A 16,117-nucleotide genomic window follows, 5' to 3' on the forward strand; every position below is an offset into this window, starting at 1 on the left:
TACGCATATTTTAATATCATAATTTCCTAACCTACAGGTTAGGACCTACAGGATACAACCTTTAATATCATACGTTTCCTAAAATACAGGGTGTCTCAGCACTTGATATCAAGCCGAAAAAGGGTGATAATATTGACCTTAACTATCCTAAAAAAAATTAGAAAACAAATTATCTCACGTTGTACAGAAATTATGACCATTTTCGGTCATAATTTTTATTAATTTTGTTCATTTAAATTTCGGAACCAACCGTGAATAGGACCACAGTCAAAATTTTCTTGGAACATAGTCAAAAATAATAACATAATCATCCCAAGTTTTCAAGAATTGGAAATTTTTGTTAAACTATAACATTTTCAGTAATAAAATTATCAAGTATTTTACCATGTTACCATCCTGATTAAATAAATGCGTCAACTTTTAATGAAACTTGCCAACACACTTTAGAAAAAAAATTTAAAGAAAAGGCTCTCAAAGTTAATTGATTTAAAAAAAATTAAATCCAAATTTTAACAAACAGTCTTAATTTTTTTTTAAAATACGCTATTGTATTATTATATTTGACTGTGGTTCTACAAATGTTACTGTTACAAAGTTTAAATGAACAAAATTAATAAAAATTCACAACAATAACAGAAAAATGGTGATAATTTTACCAAACTTCTAGGTTGCACTTAAAAGCTCATAATTTCCAAACAACGTGAGATATTTTTTTTCTAATGTTTTTCAGGATATAATCTTATATAATATTAATATAATCTTTATTACAATTTTATATAACATTATTATAATATTATCAACCCGTTTCGGCTTGACGTTAAGTTTTTGGACATCCTGAAAAAAAAAAAAAAAAAAATGTATATATATATATATATATAAATCTGTTTTTTTAAATACATACAAAGATTTATATTATACAATTATTGAATTATAATAACAAAAATAAATTATTAAATTCACAACGCACAAACGAATAAATCGCATCGTAAGAAAGCTCCTGGAAGTCTAAAACATGCATAATGATTTAAAATTCTCTTAAATATTATTCTTATAAAATGAAATTCTTTAAAATCGGATCCATAGTTTATTATCGGTTCCAAACTTGATAAGTTTTATAAAAACATGCCCAGTTACATCGTCGATGTTCATATTTAATTTTGCTTTTGCTTTAACAAGTAAAAACGCTTTGCATTGTAGAGCTTTTGCATGAATTTGCTTGGAATGCAAACGGTTTGGAAAACTCTTCTTTGTAATAGTTGAATCGAAATTATATTATTTGTATTAATTTATCACAGAAAGATTTGAGGTAATGTTTTGTGATGATACGGAGTGATAGACAAACTTTATGACCAATTTCTTTCTTTGTGGAATAAAGAATAAAAGTATAAAAATAAACATCACAAAACTCGGTTTTTGTTTTTTTAGTAGTTCTGAATAAAATTTTAAAAAATCCAGTGGTAAATCCATGGTAATTAACTTTTTATACATTTACACAATGTTTTACAAATTGAAGCAAAGAAAATAGCTAAATTATGAATTTTCAAGATCAATAAAGATTTTTCTGCCCTTAAATTGTAATTGTGCAACGATGGAAACTTTTATTGTTTCTATGTAAAATTGTTGCAACTACTATAAATTGATTTATAAACTTTATATTTCATTAACCCACTCTGATTCTTATTGTATGGCAAAATTAATAAAAATGTTAAAAATGATTTTTGTTCTGAAATTTGCATTTTATAGTCAATAATTTAGAAAATAGATTTAAATTAGTTAAAAATGTTCAAAGACATTAAAAAATATTTTAAACAGTTTAAATAGTAAAATGCTATTGAAGATTTAATAATCGTTTATCGTGCGTTGAATTTTTTTACCCACTGGAATAAATTGTGGTTTTGGAATGTTTATATAGTAAAACATTGATGCAAAAATTCTGTTTTTATTTTTATTACAATTCAGAAGATTATTTTATACTAACAAATTGATAGAACCGATTAAAACCGTCTTGCGACACGTATCAAATGCTCGAAAATATTTTCAAATATATTATTCTTAGCAATATGAATGTACATGCTGGTGAAAAATAATATTTAATACATTTTTAGGTTAATCAAAGTGAGTTGCTAAAAACTGTTTGCATTTTTTTAGTGTGTCTTGGATTATGTTATAAAAGGTGTCTTGTTTAGTTAAAAAATATTTCAGTACGAAAAATCTCTGAGTGTTGCTAATAGCTCGGCGAGAAACAAATAAAATATATTAAATTAAATCAAATTTTATAATATCTATTTACATTGGTACAATAAAATATCGTTTAAAATTATAATTTTCACTTATATTTAAGATAATTTATATCGGGTTACATTTTTCTATATTGATTTCTTTATATACTAAATTTTCTCTCAATTTGTTATATAATATATTATTTCACCAATAAAAGAATGGGCGAATAAGCAAACAAATTTTTGACTATGTTGCTGAATTATTATACTATATATATATATATATATATATATATATATATATATATATATTAATTTTGTTTTCAATGTTGACTATCTCTTATCGGCTTTGCAAAATTCGATATCCAAAGAATTTTGCATATATTCCCAACTAAGTGTTTTTTCGTACTGGGATTTTGTAAAAAAAAAAAAGAATGTATACTAATGTCGTTTGTATAAATGATACGGAACCCGGCAGTGATGAGACTAACATCAAAATCTTGACAAATGGTATTTAAGGTATCAATAATATTTTCATTTTACTAACTAATTTTTAAATATTTTCTTCATCACCTTCGATTTTATTCTCAATTTTCTTCTTATACGTAGTTAGATTTTTTAAATTCAATAATATTTTTAACTTAATAATAATATTTTAATAAATAATAATTTTTTCATTCATATTTTTTTATGAGCATGCTATTTTTGATACTTTTTATACATTTTTTAATATTTTTAACTTTATACATTTTAGAAGAATAATCATGCATCAAATTAAAGAAAATAAATTGAAGAAAAACGTTTAAATCTAATTTATTTACATGATGCATTATTATTTTTATTTATTATTCAAGCATGTTTTGATTATTTTGACTATTTGAATTATACTCAATTTTATTACATGAAGTGTCACGAATATTTCAAACAATATGTTTCTTGAATGTTAATAATATCAACTTCATTTATTGATATTGTAAATTTTGATGGAAATTTGACAACTTTTCATCGATTTTACTTGAAAATAATAATTTTTAATGTAGAAAATATATGTTAGAGTTTTTAAATTTTTATTCAATGTGTGTAATTTTAAGAATTGATATAAAAAAAATTATATTTATTTAACTAAGATAATAGAGAAAGAACAAATGAAGTTGATTTTAAACATTTATAAGTTATGTTTTTTAGATATTTTTACTCTTCTCTAAAACTATCATATCGTATAAAAGCGACTTGATTTATATATAATTGGAGTAATGACAATATATTATAATATATTTTATGAAATATTAAAACAAAAATTTAAATAAATGTAATAATAAATAATAATGAACTCATGGCATGCGAGATTTTTATCTATTAAATTATCAATAGTTTTTTTTTTAATAAATAAATTATTCGTAACACTTCATACTCATAATTTTTTTATTCTCACTTTTTAATGTTTTGCATGTGTAACTCTAGTTTTTGAATTATCTTTGAATCTATTAGCTTTTAAATTATATTTTAATCAATTAGATCATAAGTACCGTAACAACAGTGAGGTAAAGACTCTTTTTTATGAATTCTAATATTTTTCTGTAGTATTTTTATATATCTAGTTTAATCTTTTTAAATCTTTTAAAATCTTTTTATATTCATATTTTAACTTTTAATATTCATATCGTTAAAATAACTCCCATTACTTTTCAGGAACGATTTTACGAAATCGTTTTAGTTTTGGATAAAAATTGAATTTTACTAATATTAATTTTATTTACGAAACAGGGGTGTGCAGTCTAAAAGTCCGACGACTATTCACAGTCCTACTTTTTATGGAGAAACCCTAAGTGCTAATCTTCAGGTATTTTGAAAATCAGATTATTATTATTAATACTTTGATCAGATCGCCATCTAAATTGTAATTGAAACTCATTTTCTGTAATTACATGTATCAATCGTGTGAGAAAAATAGTACAAACTTGTTGGTGCGTTTTTAGATTATTCAACAAGCACGTCAGATCATATCATTGATATTAAAATATAGATGTTTTATTTCAAGAGGGCTATTTGTAAGACATCAATTTATATTACTTTTGCAGCAAGTGTATCAGTTTTGATTTTTAAATTTTAATTGCATCAGATTACTTACCTTTGAAATATACTTGTAGGGTCGAGCCATTTGTACCACTTCCCTTTAAATTGAGTGTATTTATACTTCTACTACAAATACTGAAATTAATACCATTTTTTATATAACAAAGGTAGTAAAAATTTGATTAATTTTAATTTTAATTCGACAAGCCTGTCAGATAGCGCTGTTTGTAGTACTTGTATTATTTTATGTTTAAGTATTTTAATTATTGTGAATTATTTTGATTTTATGAGCTATGGTAACAATTGTTTCAATTTCACGAATTATTCAATTATGATATTACTTTTATAAATAGTTTATATGGACACATATACATATATATATATATATATATATATATATATATAAGGTCAGGTATCTTAAGTCGTACCCCTTGGAGAAATAATGCTATGATATTTAGAGCAATGAAATAAAGATAAATTTATTGGCGATTAATAACTTTTTATATGGCTTCATGCTTAACGATTGCTAATTTGAAACGTATTTTTACGTTTTTCAAAAATCGTTTTATTCAGTATCATTTTCAATAATAGGCTTTCGGTACGATTAAGGCGCTTATTAGTTTTTCCACCTATATTCTGAGTTGTACCTAATACTAAAAATTGCTTATATAGGATTCAGATTGAGGTCAATTTTTCTTCAGCTATTAAAATAATACTTATAATAATAATAAAAAAGTAACGATTATACCTATACAGTTTTTAAAACCTTATGGATGATACTCTATGGAAACTGCCTATGAAGATAAATCTGTTATTTACACCTAATTGGTATTTTCCATGTTCAATAAATGCTTTAAGCTGCATGGACATAGAGGTTTGGAATTGAAATTAATGACAAAATATAATTAATTGTATCCGGCCCTCAGTTATACGGATTTGCGATTATCCGGACTACCAACCGCGACCAATTTATATGACCAATTCGTCAATGAAGTGGAAAAGTTTCTTAAGTCAAATGATAATTACCAAATATTTTAAACTAAATTAAACTAATTACTTACTTATTTGACAGTTACCAAATGCAAATTATCAAATACTTATTGTAAACAAATTATTCGTATATAAATACCTAATTATTCTATTTCATGATTAATGTTCATAATTATGTATGTACATAATGTAATCTAGGAAAATATGGTATGTGCATTGTTGCGACCCATTGGTTTTACTATAACTAATATATTACTAACTATAATATACGCTACGCATATATCCGATTCTCAGTTTCTCAACATTGTATTTATCCCAAGAACTGTCGTTACATTGTATGACCTCATATCGAGTAACAAAAGTATTATAATCAAAAATAGGATCGATGAACTTTTTCCCAATGCACACGACGCAATAATTCTTATGAATTTTGATCGGGGAATCACATAATTTGCACTCACACATATAAATGAAATTAATTTATCATATCCTAAAAGGAGTAAAGCCCCTCTTCTAAATAAAAGGTTATATAATGCCGAAATGTAACTTAATGTGGGCAGTTATGTAATTTTCGTATAGACGACAGCATCTCAGAGTATTAATGAACGGGAAAATAAATGTTACATGAAGAATATTGTGTTTAATTTGAACTCATTATGATATTACAATAACATCTAATGAAATTGGTTGATGAAGAGAACAGCTAATCGGCGCCCAACAGCATACATACATAAGTATTAATTTCATAATAACCATTGATTTTCGTACATATCTATGTATTTACTGTTTTTAATAAACCCATAACATTATTCTTCATACATTTGATTATCCGAATGACAATTAATACGACTAATCGAGTTTCTACTGTACTTAAAATAAGTGATATCATATTATTTTCATAAAAGGCTTACAGCTGACAATGCGTCAAAAACATTATTTTTATATAAAATTATAATAAATGGCAGAAACTTTACAAAATTAATTATTTCTGTTTTACGAAGTTCGAAAGCCTTCCAATTGTAATCGTTTGCTTAGTCATCTAAGTTTAACGATAATAGATTTCGTATTTTATAATTATCAGACAAAATATAGCCGAGGTATAACTTTGACGGTGGTACGACTTGAGCAACCCTACCCTATAATATATATATATATATATATATATATATATATATATATGTGTGTTGAACGTTGTTCTAGTTTGCAAACTGCATGTTTTCGCAGGCCGCGTTGATGGAAGAGAGTAACATGGCATTTCTGACAGCGCCGTACCTAGGCGCGCGGTTGGACAAACCGCGTGGCCACTCCGAGTCGCCCGCCACTTCGCCGCCGATGTCCGACCACAGGTAAGAAAATATTATTTTATGTTAACAAATTAACTAGCTGTAAGTGGAATTCTGTCATAAGGCAATTAAGGCATTGTGCCTTAAGGCAAATTGCTGGAACTTCCCGTACCAAAATTATTTTTTTAAAAACGATTAACATTTTTGAAAAAAAATTACTTTGAAAAAATAAGGTTTGTGAGAAACTATAAATTGGACAAAAAATTACTTTTTTTTGAAAAAAAAAACTTAAAAAAAAAAAAAATGAATTTTTTTTTTTGAAAAAAATTTTTTTTTTCTTTATTTTGATATATTGTGGAAGATATGAACTTTTTTTCAAAGCAATCGTACTGCTTTAGGGACAAAATATAAAGCGCGTAAGCGCCGCGTCGCTGTCTAACGCATAAGCATTGGTACGGAACCCATAGGAATGTTAACAAAATGTATACTTATTGTTAAAATCTCTATAAAATATCTGATAATTTGATGTGCATATGTCTAATGATCATTTTTGACCGCCAAATGGCTCATTTTTTTTACTTTTTCTTCCATATCTCCGAAACCGCTAGACCTACCTTCATGAAAATTTTATCGATTCTTCATCTTGTCAATACAAGTGAAATGTTTTTTGAAGTATTTAAATCGGACGCTCCGTTCTCTTAAAATCTGAGTTACCGTTTTCGGCACTTTTTGCCCCGTATCTTCGGAGCGGCTAAACCCGCCTTGCCAAAAACTAATCAGCTCGTCTCCTTATCAATACGAATCGAATGTTTTTTGAATTATTCAAATTGGTTGATCCGTGTTCCCGAAATCGTCGACGAAAATTTGTATCCGCACATACATACACACATGTACATACATACATACACATACGCACACACACACACACACACACATACATCCATTTTTTCTAAGATATGCCAAAATGTTCAGAAACCACTGAAACGTAAAGATATATAAAAATTTTCATTTTTGATTTTTTTGCGATTACTATAACTCGCCCTACGGGAAGTTAATTACATGCTATAACAATCGTTCATCCCTCAGGTCACCGCTGAACGGTTCTCTTCAAATCAAACAAGAAGGCCTAGATCGCGAAGCGGAAATGCGAGAAGCGGCCGCGGAAGCAGAAGCCGATTATGAACATGACGCAGAGCTTGCCGAAAATTTAGCTGCGATGGAGCAGCAACAGAATTTGATGCATAGGCACCAACAGCAGCAGCACACACACCCTGAGGATAATACGCCTTAGTGGTCCATGGAGCAAATAACACTTAATGCGGTCCAAGCACAGGATAGATGGGGTATTCGCTATTGAATACACGAAACAGCTCATTTAATCAAGATCCGCTACACTGCATTAGTGGCAGATGGAATATCTTATATGTTTTATAGTTTTTTAATTGAGATCTCATAGGGAACGAAGAAGGCGATCATCAAATATCAATAAAATATATTTACTTGTTTTATATAAGTTTGGCTTTACTTTTCTCCACATAGAAATTGTTCTATAAAGTCAATTTTCAAATGGCATTTTTCTACCATTACCAAACGTAGAAATTGGTATGCACATTGTTTGCTACTGACCAATTATAAAATATCTAAAACATGATTGACAGGTCAAGAACACAAATTGTCACTGAATAATAGAAATGTCTTACAAAAGAATTTCTAGATTAGCGGTGCACTACATTTTATTGGACGTCACTGGGCAAATATATGAAATCTCACATAATTTTCACTTCATGTTAAGTATCTATGTCAACTACTGTCCAATTATGAAATCGATTGATACCAATAAGAAGAATTTAGTATTTTGTCAATTTTCATGTTTATACTGGATTATAGTATTGCCTCGAAGCCTTGAACGTTTCCTACATATCTCGCTCCCGGTTAAAGCTCTGTTGGCTCATTTAGATTATTTTTTAAATAATCTTTATGATTTTGAATATAAATATATATAGAAAGTAGCGTATGAGAATTTAAGAAAAACTTTACTTGCAAAGCGACTGGCAATATTTAAATGTCGACACGCACTATAGACAATTAATTGTCCAAGTTGCGTATTTTATAAGACTGATGTATTATCGTGCAATTCGAATGCCACGTGACAGTAACAAGACATAATAATATGATCGTTTCGTTAATTTGTCATATCATTGCCAATATATTTGTTGTAAAGTTGAAAATTTTATTAAAATATGAGGTCGAAATATGTACTTTGTGTTCTAGTATTAGATCATTTCAATTACGTCTTTAAAACATAAAGGTATATTTATTATGTTGCAAGATAATTTTATATAATATAGAATTTAATTATGCTATCGGCACAAGTAAATTTATTTTGATCTTCAAATGCGATTAAATTTTAGTAATTGAGATTGATCCAGATTTACATCCATATTTAATTTATAGTCTGTAATGTACGAGTTCAGAAACAAGGTGAATAGGTATATTTATATATATATATATATATATATATATATATATATATATATTTACTATTGCTGAAGTGTTGTTGCAAAACATTTTGAAATTTCCCTATTCAATGATGATATAATCTGTTGCAATGTTATAGGAAAGTTGTATTGATTATTCAAAACATGAAATATATTTCATCGAGAGATATCATGTGAAGATCAAATTATTTTTAATTGTGTTGAAGTAGAAAGTGTTTTATATATATGTACAGAATTTACTTTAAACAATTTATACTCGTTTCAACATATTATGTGTCATATGAAAGAAGACGGAGAAATATTGTTTATTTCAAGATTAATAATTTAAGTGAAATAGATCTATATAATTTATATTGAATATAATTCGCTTATTGAGAGACTTTTCTCGGAATAAGGATCAATAATTTTTAATAAATATAATAATAAATAACATTGGTGCTCCAATTTTAGTGAATGAATGGGAAAATAGTGATCTGATCTTTTAGCTCTATAAGTGGCTAAGCCAACTTCATTTTAATTCAATAGACACATGATACTTCCAATTTAATATATTCATATTTACATACATATATATGCACATTTATATATATATATATATATATATATATATATATATATATATATTTGTATGGATGTATTTTTACATCATATATATTTGTTTCGGAAACTAAGTAACATAAATCGAAGATTATTATACTGTCCATGAAAAAAGATAAACACAGAAAAGCCAAAACAGATTTTACAACAGCATATATAGATAAAAAAAATATAAAGAAATTTAAACTTATAAAGTATATCCCTTGAATTATGTTCTGAATTCTATTGTTAAATTGTCCTGAATAGTATTTATTTTTCAAAAATTATTGTAGTTGATGAATTGTCTTTTTGACAATTTTTGGTCAAACGTACCATAATTAGTATACACCTTTGAATGATGTTTTTAGTTTTTTGGCAGTCTAAATTAGTAATTACTATGTAGTTTGTTTGTTTAATATATTTGTTTATTATATTTTTTTTTATTTACATTTGTAATGGCTTATTTTTCAACAAATATGTATATTTTAACAATTTTATCTTTTTCATTCGATGAATTGTAAGATTTAAGAGGTTTTACAGGTATGTCAATAATTGAATAGTATATATCATTTTATATTGTTGAGATTATAATAACATACATCCATATAAATATGTATATTCTTTATGTGCATTCTATAATATATGTATGTATATATATATATATATATATATATATATATATATATATATGGATATTAAATTTTAAAATTGTAAATATTTCCCTATGTGTGAATTGTGTGAAATACTTCAGAGGGTAACGTGTCCATATCAATAATATTTATACACTATACATATATCTAATCAAATTTCTAATTTCAATGTCTCAATTTAAGAAAAAAAATTAATTAGATAAATATATTATCCTAACAAGAAAAACTGTAAATTGCACATTCTATCATTCAAATTTGAAGTGGTTATTAAATAATGAGACAAGCATTTGCAATGAATGTTATAGTATATTTTAAATATATCTCAATTGTCCAACGTGAATGGAAATTATTTAAAATTTATAGGTAATAAATTGATTTGTAATCATTAGTTACTGCCGTATCTTAAACTTAGTTGAGTTCTACTCCATTTATAATTACCTCCAGTAACAAAATCTTTCATACATATATTTCAGAACTAACAATTTTAAAATATGATGCTTTTTTGGTTTATGTATATAATTTATTAATCGAATGGTCCCATTTTTCGGATAAGCATTATTTAAAAAAGATGTGTTAACTGAAGAAATTATTATTGTTATATATTGTACTAGCAAGTGCGGAGTTACTATGTGGGTGTGTTATAATTCTGATCCATTTTATTTTATACAACAATTTGAGTTTATGGGTTCTTTCTTTTTTGATTTATTGATTATTAGTTAAGAATGTTTATTTCTAAGTTTGTATTGTTCTTTATATAGCAGCTTTTTCTAACAATGTATTGTGAAATACATAAGTCTGTAGTTCTAGAGACAAAAATTTCATATATTCAAACAGGTATGACCCTGAAGATTTTCTAGGAGACTGTTAATAAAAATCATGTCACTTGAATATGTTATTTTTGCAGAACATAGACAATTTATTGTAATTGTAATAGCTATCTTTACAGTATTAAGCTGCCCATTTGTACTTAAAATGGACAAATTTGTTGCCATTACATATTGAAGTATGTATCAAGCCATGCAATCAGTAATTATATTTTATGAAATAGGTTTGTTTACACCCGAAGGTATTTTTAATAGTATTATAAATGAAACATCCATATCTCTAGATTGATATATGATTACCTGGAACAGAAATATACTCGGCATTGAAGATCTTGCTTCAATGTTAATGTTGAGTACAACCCATTATGTAATGAGCACATTGCCATAATCCTTGGATATAATATCACATATTGTACATATATAGTATTCTTTTATAAAGTGTGATTGTATATTAAGCATAGAAATGTTTACGTGATCGATAGATAGTCCTTAGGTATGGAAGTGTGTATATATTATTATAAAAATATTAAAAATAAATACTTATAATAATATTATGTCTTCTTCATAATTTGTAACTTAAAATTATATTATTATATTAACATCACAGATATAACAAGTTTAACAAAATGTCACTCATAAAGGCATAAAATTTATAGGACCTATTCCTGTATCATTTTCTCTAAAATTGTAAATAACACAATTATATTCTGTTTAAGGACATTGGTTTTTGCAACCAACTTCGATAGCAAATCATCACAGAGTCTTTGATTGATATGCATGAATTTTGCACAGCTGTATATAATTGCGGGGGGTAATAGTAATCTAATGTCTCCAAAAATCTCCTTTTCACTTTTGTTCTTTGAAGAAGGTGTTTCAGACGATATATGGTCCAACATTCTGAAAATATATAGTAAGGTAAATAGCAAATAGTAAATGTAAGAAAATTTATATTTTTTACTTTTAAATATAGTCGATTATGAATATTTACAGAAAAGTCTACTGTAGACATATGTAGTAAATCCAATCTGTGGTGGATTTTGACAGACAATATGTAGTTTTATTTTTTTCATTTCAATAAGTTTCAATATTCATTTTTTATTAAATTTTCTAAAGAATGGTGCATTAAATGTGCATGTTAGGTGCATCATTCTAGTTTTAAAAGGTTTTACTAATATTGAAAAATTATATACATTTTAAGTGTCAAATATATTATTACCTTTTATAAAAGTCAACTTCGCGTAAATACACGAATTTTACGATGTTCCCAGTTATTGTAGTGAGTCTTAGTGAAATCTCTGTATCTAAAGAGCCAGTACATTGTGCTAATAGAAGTTCTACATTACCAATTGTCGTCATGTGATGTAAAGGAACCTGAAAATAAACATAATATTTGAAAATTATCAATAAATAATTATCAACTATTTTCTTACCTGAAAACGAATAACTTTAAATACAAGATATGTGGATCGAACAATGGTTTCTAACGTGTAATGTAAACCAAACTTGAGGAGATAAGCTTGAATATGCTTTGGTTTAATGTGATGCTTTCTAGAATTCATCTTTGTAGCAAGTTCTATACAAGACATTATCCTCAAATGCAAATTTTCACAGAAACCTGTGGACAACTTATCCCATTTGTCCTCCCATTCTTTATCCGTCAATGATTTTTTATCATGTATCTCTTCGACGTCAAAAAATAGCATGTGAATGAAGATTTTACAAATGTCTATAGTTAAGTATCGTTCAGTGAGCGATAAATTGTTTTGCTCACAGTTATAGATAATAAACTCAATAACTTTCGTGGGAAGGCAACAGTGTTTTCTTACTTCTTCGCAGGGGTTATCCATTGTGACTTTCTATCTTTCTACAGTGCAAAATTCGATATTACTGCAAATGGTATATATATATATATATATATATATATATATTATATCACATAATAGACATAGATTTGAATGCAATATTCATTACGATGAATGTCGTGTGTATCCAAATCACTATACTTCTCGTGAAGCAATGAAATTTGCAAAAACTGATATCGTTGCTTGGTAACATACATTTCTTTGAAATGTACTTGGTAAATGTACATTTTAACATATTTCTAATATTTATACCTGTAGAATTGGTAATAACATATTACAACTTATTAGTGAAAAAATGTGTGCAGAAAACAATAAACAAAAGTACAAATTTACAAATATAAATTAAATACAGTATATATACATAGGTTATACTATGATATTTCTAATACTCAATCTATACAAAATCCATTTGATAACAAATCGGTTTCAAAACTTGCGAATCCACAGACAGCAGCATTTTGCGCTAAACTTTAAGTAACAATTACACGACAATTGTGATAAAATGATACCTTGTACAAAATACACGAAAAAAGTGATTTAAATTAACGTATTTCAAGTATACTTGAACTCCTAACCAAACAACATGTGAACACCTAAATTTTCAAAAATAAAGTGTGACTGAGTCGGTTGCAAACTGTCAATACTTACTAGAAATGGTCAATGACGCCGCTGAATGAAAAAAATTAATTAAAATTTTTTAACAATGAAGAAGTAAGTATACAAATGAAGATATACATGCAATTATAAGTAATTAACAACGAAAATTGTTATCACAATGTTTTACAGTAAAATTTCACTTACTGAGGAGCAGCCATATTTGTTAATAAACAAACTCGCGAGTGGGATTGGTTGGTCCAACCCTGTAACTAATGTGATTAAAAAAAACGCTTCCAAATTATTAACTTCCCGTGGGGTAAGTTATAGTAATCGCAAAAAAATCGAAAATGAAATTTTTTATATATCTTTACGTTTTAAAGGTTTCGGAATATTTCGGCATTCCTTAAAAAAATGTATGTGTTTGTGTGCATGTTCGGAAACATCGCTCAACCGATTTGAATAATTTGAAAAACATTCGATTTGTATTGATAAGGAGACGTGCTGATTAGCTTTTGGCGAAAGCAGGTCTAGCCGTTCCGAAGATACAGGGCAAAAAGTGCCAAAATCGGTAACTCAGTTTTTAAGAGAACGGAGCGTTCGATTTTAATAATTCAAAAAACATTTCACTTGTATTAAAAAGATGAAAAACTGATTAAATTTTTGGGAAGGCAGGTGCAGCGGCTATGGACTCTCAATAAAAATAAGTTAAAAAAATGTCATTCGGCGGTCAAAAATGTTTATTGGACTTAAGCACATCAAATTATCAGATATTTTATAGAGATTTTAAATTTCACACTTTTTGCGTTTTTTTTTTTTTTTGGTTCCGTACCAAGATTTTTAATTACGGTACGGGAAGTTGTCGGATAGTTTTCTTGCTTATATAATGCCAAAACTCTTATCCAAAACTCAATTAATTGCCCGCATAGATAAAATAAGAGTATAAAGTAAAGAAGGTTTCCTGGTACCACTATACTTTATACTGGTATACTCTTTTTTCTATGCCTGGTTCACCAGCCAGCACGCGGCACCAACCATTTGTAGCGAACCATAGATAAATAAACATCGCGCCATTTATGTTTTTATTTTATCTGTGAACCGCGCTACTGTTTTATGCTTATTTATCTATGCTGTGAACCGCGCTATGACGACTTGACAGTTCAATATTATGTTTAGTCATAGACCTATATTACGTGGACTGCTAGTCAACATACATTTCTCGGGTAAAAAACATTTATTTGAATTGTATTTAGTAAATGTACGTTTTAACATATTTTGCATATTTCTAATAATTATACATATAACATATCACAACTTATTGGTCAAAAAATGTGTGAATAAAAACAATAAACAAGAGTACAAATTTACAAATAAAGGTAAAAAAATGTCAAATAATGCTTTGTGTTGTGAGAGTAAATGTGCCGCCTAGAAACGTAAAGATAGATTAAATCCTAGATAATATTAGAATTTAATGTATTTATGGATTAAATAAATGAATGCTTTGTCAGTATTCGACATTAATCGATATCAAAAATCGTGGATATCTATATATATCCTTCGGATGAAAAATTTATATGATAGCATGATTCTCCAGAAGTTGAATAACTTGGGACTTGCACATTTTTTTAGATCAAGTTATTTTCAGCAATTTGTCCAGCATTATCATGATGTTATCAACTTTGTTACAACAACGTGCTTAACAATTAGAATGGACCATGAAGAACATAAAAAAGCAAAGTTAATAAATACGTATGCCACTTTTACACAAAAATTGTGCTTTTTAAACACTAATAACACCTATTATAAATAGCCAACTGTATATATAAATTTCCATAATAGCTCCAGCCAACTGTTCTTATTAACTTCCCGAAGGAGAAGTTTATGTTTTCATCAAAAAATCCGAATCGCTAATTTTATGTTTTCTCGACGTTTCAAGCCATTTTGAATCGAATGAGACCAAATTTGAAAAAAGCATGTGTGTGTGTGTGTGTGAACAGATTTTTTGCCGTAAATCGACGTTTTCTCAAAAACGGCTGGACCGATTTAAAAAAAATTAAAAGCCACTCGATGTATCTTGAAGTGATTCTCTAAATATGATTGTAATATTGATCCGATAAATTTATATGTGTGTTTGAAAGTGTGTGTATGTGTGTGAGTGAATGACATAAGCCAAATAGCTCATAGAATAGTCATGTATTTTGATTGCTATTGAAAATGAAGATTAAAAATAAAATAAACTCGATGTATCTCTATGAGGACTATTGTTTGTCAGTTTTGTGCGACGATCGGCCAAGCCGTTTTTTTATAAATCGCAAAAAAGTGAAAAATTTTTTGTCTACATTTTAGCCCGCAATTCTGAATTGATTTTGAAAATTCAAAAACCGTTCGAAAGATATTGATTGGGAATCGTGCTGATTAGTTTTTGGTAGAGATCGGCCGGGCCGTTTTCTTGTAATAAAGTTTAAAAAAGAATCGACGATTTTTATGATTATTTATTTGACGGTAGTTACCATAGTCTTCTAGATCATACTAAAATATTAGGGCCCTA

At 27.4% G+C, this 16,117-nt stretch overlaps 2 protein-coding genes across 2 annotated transcripts in view; one reads left to right on the forward strand and one right to left on the reverse strand.

Moving 5' to 3' along the window:
* LOC113376610 (forkhead box protein P1) overlaps positions 1-8,215 on the forward strand; it is an 81,431-nt gene extending 73,216 nt beyond the window's left edge. Inside the window, exons 11-13 of the mRNA XM_026616595.1 lie at positions 3,984-4,059; positions 6,507-6,628; positions 7,652-8,215. Coding sequence (XP_026472380.1) covers positions 3,984-4,059; positions 6,507-6,628; positions 7,652-7,856 — 403 coding nt within the window. The 3' untranslated portion in view covers positions 7,857-8,215. The remainder of the gene's footprint in view (positions 1-3,983; positions 4,060-6,506; positions 6,629-7,651) is intronic.
* Positions 8,216-11,746: 3,531 nt separating this feature from the next.
* On the reverse strand, positions 11,747-12,816 carry LOC113375907 (cyclin N-terminal domain-containing protein 1-like). The gene is made up of 4 exons (XM_026615848.1): positions 12,544-12,816; positions 12,330-12,484; positions 11,852-12,010; positions 11,747-11,792 (listed from the first exon to the last, which is right to left on the reverse strand). The coding sequence occupies exons 1-4, from the start codon at positions 12,814-12,816 to the stop codon at positions 11,747-11,749; spliced, it is 633 nt and encodes a 210-aa protein (XP_026471633.1).
* Between the last annotated feature and the right edge of the window lie 3,301 nt (positions 12,817-16,117).

The sequence above is a fragment of the Ctenocephalides felis genome, unplaced genomic scaffold (genome assembly GCF_003426905.1).
Source record: "Ctenocephalides felis isolate EL2017-DRISC unplaced genomic scaffold, ASM342690v1 CF-g0.4_SCAFFOLD_01886, whole genome shotgun sequence".
Taxonomy (NCBI): domain Eukaryota; kingdom Metazoa; phylum Arthropoda; class Insecta; order Siphonaptera; family Pulicidae; genus Ctenocephalides; species Ctenocephalides felis.